This window comes from Porites lutea, chromosome 2, assembly GCF_958299795.1.
Source record: "Porites lutea chromosome 2, jaPorLute2.1, whole genome shotgun sequence".
NCBI classification, from domain to species: domain Eukaryota; kingdom Metazoa; phylum Cnidaria; class Anthozoa; order Scleractinia; family Poritidae; genus Porites; species Porites lutea.
Genome location: NC_133202.1, coordinates 27,092,760 through 27,100,903, shown reverse-complemented (window position 1 = coordinate 27,100,903; position 8,144 = coordinate 27,092,760). Strand labels below are relative to the sequence as shown.

At 38.2% G+C, this 8,144-nt stretch overlaps 1 protein-coding gene across 1 annotated transcript; it reads left to right on the top strand.

Moving 5' to 3' along the window:
* Positions 1 to 185: 185 nt before the first annotated feature.
* On the top strand, positions 186 to 1,567 carry LOC140926784 (uncharacterized). Its single transcript, XM_073376477.1, has one exon. It carries the CDS (start codon positions 330 to 332, stop codon positions 1,050 to 1,052), a length of 723 nt encoding a protein of 240 aa, XP_073232578.1. The 5' UTR covers positions 186 to 329; the 3' UTR covers positions 1,053 to 1,567.
* Positions 1,568 to 8,144: the final 6,577 nt, after the last annotated feature.

Below are 8,144 nucleotides of genomic sequence, written 5' to 3'. Positions count from 1 at the left end.
TTTTAGTTTGTGCGGCAAAAGCGTTAATTTGGACAGAATCTGTCGGACTTTTGACGAAGTTAACTTAGGTTCGACACACGATGCGCCGTCCGGAATCAGATGTCGCGCCAGTGTCGCTCTAAAGTCACATGAAAAGTACGGCTCCTGAACCACGCCTTTGTCTCCCTAGGTAGCATTTGTTTTTGTCTCTGTCGTCACGCAACACTCCTCCGTTGCGTGATGAGTGAAAAAAACGGCTGCGATACCGACAACTTAATAATACAAAACGGAGACGCTGTTCGTTTCAGAAACACCCCTCTCTGATCCAAAACTGACAACGAGCTGCAAGCATGAAAGTCATTTGCGCAGGACTTTCAAGAACAGGAACTACATCCATGGCAAGGGCTTTAGAGATACTGGGTTTTAAAGTCTACGATTACAAAGACCATGCAGAGTTCCATGGCCAAGAATGGCTTGCTGTCTACTTGAAAGGCAAAAACCCTGATTTTACCTCCATGTATAAAGATGTTGATGCGGTAACCGACCTTCCACCGGCCTTTTGGTTTCAAGAAATGTCAGAATCTTTCCCGGACGCAAAGGTGATTCTGACTGTTCGAGACAGCGAGGAAGTCTGGCTGAAAAGCTACACAAAATTAAACGATACGTTGAGAAATTTAAACGGGAGTGGATTCTTTACTAAGCTGTTTATCAAGAGATGGTCTCGACACTCCATGTATTACATGCTGGCCGATGTTGTGGATACTGCAGCGATGGGTAGCTTAAAAACAGAGTCTGCCCTTTTGTTCAGGAAAAAATATCGCGAGCACAATGAACGAGTTCAGGCCGTCATTCCTAAGGAGCGACTTTTGGTGTACAACCTGAAACAAGGCTGGGAACCTTTGTGTAAGTTTCTTGGATGTGAAATTCCACAGGAAGACTTTCCTTGGGTGAATGCAGGACAAAGCCTTCTCTTGGCTCAACTGGCGAAACGAAGACAAGAATTTGCAATTAAATCCTTGTTTATTAGTTTGTTTGTTATTCTGCTTGCGATCTGCTATAATATATACTTTTGATTTTCTAGCATGTATCCGAACTATTTTATAGTAAGGGATTTCGCCTCTGACATTAAGAATGGAGGACGAACTGGTGTTTAAAACAGGACAAGTGTCGGTTTTTACTCAGGTGCCGGGCTGGTTCCCCCGCAGCCGTTTTTGCCTCGGGAGGAGCGTTGCGTGACGAGACATAAACGACTGCGAGGGGGACTAGTGCCGGGCTTACGCCCGAAATACTGGTTACTGTTGCGTAACGGTCGAAATATCAAATACCGTAGACTGCGCGCCGCGCCTTGGGCTTACACATCTTCGTTATGGGTTTTAGGCAATAGGAAGGCTTATAAACGGAGGGGCTTGTATCCGAGGAGGCTTATAACCAGAATAAAAAGCCCTTCGAAACAAGCTGTAGCAATGCTTATCAAAATTCGTTCAGCATCTACTCGTTATTATTATAATTAAGCTTCCATACTTCATAATGATAAAATCGAATTCATACAATTGGAAAGGGGCTTGTATCTGGGAGGACGGGGGTATAATCGGATATATTTTTTCGTTTACAGAGGGTTCTTATAAGAGGCAGTTTGCGGTGTTGTGTAGGGATAAGCGATTGTTTCTGTAAGACGCTGTAACCTACCAATGATTTAAATAAAAATCAGCTAACCTCAGTTTAGTGTCTATTTCTTCTTTCATGTGTGGTTCCCGAGCCGAGTTTATTTATACGTTATTAACAAAGTTTTTACTCCAAAGGAAGCAAAGAACAAGTTTCCTTGACTTTTATGGCGAGTGTGTATAATTATTGCATAAATTATGCAATAATATGGATAAATTATGCAGTAATAGGCCTTTTAGCTTGTATGCTTGTTCTCTGTACCCAAGAGAATTATTTCTTTCAAATGTCGTCCTATGCACGTAAATCCACCTGCACATGTATCATAATTAATGAATAGACAAAAGGCAAATTCCCTGGAGAACATCACGTGGTCAGAATTAGGGAAACAAAATTCCAATTTTAATTGTGTTTTATTGAGTTTTCTTCCCGGAACGATGGAAATCGAGCAGACAGAGCCTCCCTGATTAAAAATTTTGTTGAGTGCCCCCATTCCCCCGCCAGCGGGCGGGGGTGGGGGGGGGGGGGAAGGGTTGTTATGTACGATCACAGGGAGGTCGAGAGTTATTTTCATTACGTCATAACTAATACTATATGAGGTACTTGCACGCCTTGCCTCGCTATTCCATGGAGGGGGGTGTGCATGGTACCTGAGACCTTTTTACCATATAAGGAAAAGTAGGGGCTCCTTAAAATAATTCTTGAATCTGTGGATAGTAAGTAATTGAGCAAAATATCGTGATTTGTCCGAGTGGCGAGCAGATCAATTGGCCATTTGTACGATGGCGTCATTTTACTACTATGACCAGAACTCTTTTCGTTTTTCTTTTCATATTTAAATTTGGTAATCCCAGTGAGGTTTAAATAACAAAAGCCCTTATTTGCAAAAGAAAGCAAAATCCTGAAGGATCCTGGTCATAGTAGTAAAATGACGCCAACATGCAAATGGCCTGTTATTTGCCGAAGTTTGTTTTTAATAAATATCTTCGGAAGGCGAAGCGATCTGCCATATTTTCACGCAAGTTTGTTTTAATCGAATGGTGTAGACCGCAGTCTCGGGCGCTCGAGTGCGGCGTACCTCAAGGTTCTGTCCTTGAATCGATTCTGTTTGTACTCTACACAGCACCACTGGCCGACATTCTACGATTCCATGAAATGCAATTTCACTTTTACATCAATGACACTCAATTGTATATTTCTTTCTCTACAAACAACGACATGGAATTAACCAACAGTATCACTGAGATTGAGGAATGCCTGTCTTACATTGATAAGTGGATGTCCATCAACAGACTAAAACTAAACAAAGACAAGACTGAGCTTCTCTACTTATTCTCAAAGTATAATCTACAACAATCCCTACCCCCTCTCAGATCTTCGCTTTGGAACTGACATAATCAAGCCCTCTCCATATGCAAGAAACATTGGCGCTATCTTCGATACCAATATGGTATCTGAATCCTGTTAGCTTTAACCTTAAGACCTATGGATCTAGAGCATTCTCTGTCTTGCCGCCCCCGAACTTTGGAACAAACTACCTGACGACATACAAACCTAGCTTTTTAAGAACTTTTACTTTAGTCAGTAGGAAGATGTATTTGATTTTATATGTGTTTTATTTAAATTTAAATTTATGTATTTTAATTAACTTTTAATTCTAAATTTTTCACTTTGTTAAGCGCCTAGATCTATTACTGGATAGGAGCTATATAAATCTTCTTCTTCTTCTTCTTCTTCTTCTTCTTCTTCTTATTATTATTATTATTATTATTATAATTATTATTATTATAATTATTATTATTATTATTATTATTATTATTATTATTATTATTATTAAGAACGATCGCAAGAAGGAGAAAAGCGTGGTTTCGTTTACGCATGAGCAAAATATTATTTGCAGCCAAACTCCGTTGGACGACATTGCGCATGAGCAGACCATTATTTGTAAGCAGTAATTGCAGGTCACGTGGTGGTCTTTCGGCCAATGAAAAGGAAGACAAATTTGCATCGAATGATAATAAGACTTCTTGATCTTCGCAAATTATCAATCTGGAATACTAAAAATTATATCACTACTTCCCCCTCTCATAATCAAATATCCTCTGTAACTAATAACAGATTATCTAAATTATAAAACACTAAGTACTTTTGTTTTTTTTCCTTAAGCCCGCCTCGAAACCTGTTACATAGGGTTTTGGATTATTTTTTGTTTGTTGTTTTTATAATTCATATCATTAATATCATCATCATTATCATCATCATAATCATCATCATCATCGTCATTATTATCATTATCATTATCATCATCATTGTCATCATCGTCATCATCATTATTATTATTATCTTATAAAGTCTGATGTTGTTTTGTTGCTTGAACGTTTTCCAGGTTGACAATAAATAAAATAAAGCAAGAAAGCTTAGTGCAGTCTCTGCAAGCTCAAGTTCTGAGAAGACTGTAGCTAACGTTTCCAAGGCTAACCAGTTTCCGTCTTCTGATAATAATTATGCAAAGACTTTTACTTATACTGAAATTATCTCAGTCGTGGGTGCAAAATAGTCTGTTCGCTCGCATTTGCCTTTTATCTCCTGTTTTCCAAGGTCGTCATCGTTCTTAAGGAACCGTTCTTTATGACAGTAGTTCTGAATCATATTCTCGCTTCACACCGAGGACCTTCTAACGGCGCTCTTGACACCGTGGACCATGATGGTCGATGGTCTTGCAGGCGTTTGGATGAATTGACGGATGGAGCCGACATGGTTCTCTTAACCAACATTTTATTTGGCTCGATATAAGCTCGATCAAAAAACCGGTTCAAATCCAAGGATGCTGATCTTCTCAACAAGACAGTTTTATCTTCTTCTTGTGTAATCTCCACCTTATCTTTTAGTGGACCACGCCCATCTTTTCTTTCGGTGAATCGCACTTTGTCCACTGCATTCTTTGGTTTAGGTTTTTTAATCCTCAAAATCTCGAGCACAACTTTCCTAAAACGACGGTCTCTGTAACAATAAATGAGTGGATTAACCAAAGAATTTGAAAACATTAGTGTTTCCCCTAAGCGCACTGCGGACATTTCACGAAGTACGGGAAAAAACCGTCCCAGTAAAGCAAAAGAAACAACAGGAACGAAGGAAAAAATCTGTAACAAAAGCAGTGGTCTTAGCAATTCTGTTTTCCAGTTTCATTGTCACTAACACGCTGACCTGGGAAATTTGATTGAACTTTTGTTTGCATACTCCAAGGTACACCATGACGTAAAAATATACGATGAGTGCAAGCATACAACATATTAAAGCCGCGAGAACTTCAATGGTATTGTGTCCATTGACCGCTATGGAAATAGTGGATGGGCTAAAAACGAATACTGGCCCAAAAATCCAAGCTATTGGGGCCAGCTTTTTCAAGCGGCCTTTAGTCACTATAACTCTGTAGTCCCTCCACTTTTGAGTGGCCACGTATCTCTCCCATGCAATCACCACCAGATGAAAGAGGGAACAAAATGTCAGAGTGATTGAGAACCAGCCTGTTGCCGTTTCGAGCGTGCAAATATGCTGAGCAGCAAGAATTTGATAGGGAAGTAAGAATCCAGTTACAGCAGATAACGGTATAGATATAGCACCTACAAGAAGGTCCGTAACGGCCGGACTTGACAACAGGATATTGGAAGGTTTCTGCAGTTCTCTCCTTTTCATAACTGCTATGATAACTAACGCGTTCAAAAGAACTGCAGCGGGTGAGATTATAGATGCAACACCAGCAAATATCCAAGGAGAAATGGTGTCATGAACGTCCCATATGAATTGTGGAACCTGCAGACAATTGAACACTGACTTGGTCGTGCTCGATGACATGATGGACGTTTCTGTCGGATTGTGGTCCAAGATGAAGCAGTTTCTGAGACTTACTGTCAAACAGGCACTTTCAGTTATTAATTTAAGCTATAAAGCTAGCTTCTACTGATTTTGCATAAAAGGATGGAAATTAATTCCATTTTAAAAAAAATTACGATTATTATAATGTTTATCTTTTATGTTTGATCGCAAACAAAAATTTGAACAGACAGTTACAAAGATAGTTCATTATCAAAGTAACCTTTATCCCAAATTTGGCAGTGTTAGCGCTCTCATGTAAGACCACAGGTACCCCAAGTTTACCAGTGACCGTTGTTGCGTAACAGAAATATTTTTAGGGCTTGTATCTTTGTTTTTAAAAAACTCGCTAAATCGCGCTGAAACGGCCAAGTATGTTAAGATCTAGAAAAAAACACACCATGAATAAAACTGGAAAACAAGGTAAAATGTACATGTTCTGATGTATTTTATTGCTGTTTTTGTGTCCTAGATAACGACTATACTCAGTTCCTTATTCTGTTACGCAACAACTACCTGAGCTTGGGGTACCTGTGGTCAGTTAAACCATCTGTACATGTCCGAGAACGTTCACGCTTTCCTATCCTCCATGATCACTTAATGCTTTATTCTGATCCCTTTTTTTAGTCTTAAAAGAATTCACGATCTGTGCCTATTTTATCTTAGGACACAAAAATCAAAGGCCATAGGATTTTGTAGCCTCGGCTAGATTTCGTGTTTTTTTTTCTGATTTTAATTTGCAAAATTTGCAGGTGCCAGAACCAGGAGCATTGTTACTTGGTGCTATCGCCAGAAAATAATGATGTCAATCAAATTCAGATACTGGAGAAAACAACTACATGTACGTCATTGTTACTCTGCGGCATGGGTAGAAATTTAAAGCCAACAATCTAATCAAACCAGACCAGCTGCTAAGTTACAAAGGTTTAAATTAAATTGTACATCAACTCAATAATCTTTTTTGTACTTCTTAGTATAATGTGGCTAAAATAATAAACAATAGTTCGTAATGACGTCGCTGATAAGAATGCATACAATAAAACTAAGACAGACTTTATTCGGACTTTTATAAGGGTAAAACCACTTGATAAGATACAACAAACTAAGCCACAAGAAAGCAGAGCACGGAAGTATGAAAATAGAAAAGCAGTTACGATAACCAGGATTGTTTCCAAGTTCAAAACTACAACCATCGTTTATTATGCACTTTACAGAAAAGTGCTGCTAAAATAAGGCACAACACCATCACGTGTAGCGCTTTCATAGGCGCCAAGATGAAAAAGGAAAAATACCGTTCGTGCAGGGAGAGCGTTTCATTCCGGCTTTCTTGATAATGAAAAAAGACCTATCTGCAAAACAAAACTTCAATGGCGATGGCCAAAAAAACCCGTCTTTTTAACCAAATCCTCCTTCCTGGACCGGCAATTAGCATTGATAAAAATGGAAAGTTTTCCTGCTGTTTGGATGCAATTAAGCTTCATTTCTTAAGCTTCATTTCATGACAAATTTAAGTCAATTTGATGTTTTCCAAAAACCCATATTTATTTAATATAAACCGTACCAAATTGGAGTTACCTTTCCACAAGAAAAAATTAATACAAATGTTTGAAATCTTTTCAAATTTTTTTCATCCTTTATGGCAAAAAAAGAAAAAGGGAAAAGAAAGTTATGCTTTCAGAAGCTGTTTTAACCAGATTTCGTGTTTCTAAATTTCATTTTGCGAAATATGAAGGTGCCAGGACTCAGTTTTCTAATTAATAAGTTATTGTTACAAGAGATATCACCAGGAAATTGATATCAATCAAATTAAGATGCTGGAAAAAACGAATCAGTACATGTACGTCATTGTTACTCAGCGGTATGGGTAGAAAAGAAAAGATCCCATCAAACATGACCAGCTGCTAAATTGTACATCAACTTATCTTTTTTACTTCTTAATGTGGCTAAAATTATGAGCAATAGTTCGTAATGACGTTGCTGATAAGAATGCATACAATAAAACTACGACGGACTTCATCCAGTTGTGCCACAGGAAAGCAGAGAACGAAAGCTTGAAAAGGGAATAGCAGTTACGATAGCCAGGATTGTTTTCAAGTTTAAAACTACAACTATTGTTTACAGCACTTACAACAACAACAATTTTATTCCACATAGTTCAGATACAAAGAAAATAAACTTTGCTACCGCTAATAGCATAAAGGGCTAATCGAGGCGGGGGAAATATGAAAACAAACCTAAGTTAATAAGATAAGACAAAAACTGATTACGGCAAACTAACATAACAATACAAATAAGGTTGAATAGGAAAATTAAATGAAAAAATTTACATCCAAACATAAATTAATAAATAAAATAAAAACAATTATTGCGCTTTCCAAGGCTAAGATAATTTGCACTTTATAAAAGACTGTAAAACAGTCGTTTTTTTTCTCAAAATCAGTAAAGAAATCGGTAAAGCGGGCGTGTGAGGCGAGAGAAAAAAAACCAGTCTCGCTCTCTGTTTTCAGCCTGTTCCAGACCTTTTGTGTGACTGCTTGCGCGTACTTGAATACGCAAAAATATAGACTGTTTTGCAAACTAACTTTATAGGAAAGTGCTGATGAAATAGGGCACAGCACCCTTATAAGCCCGAATCG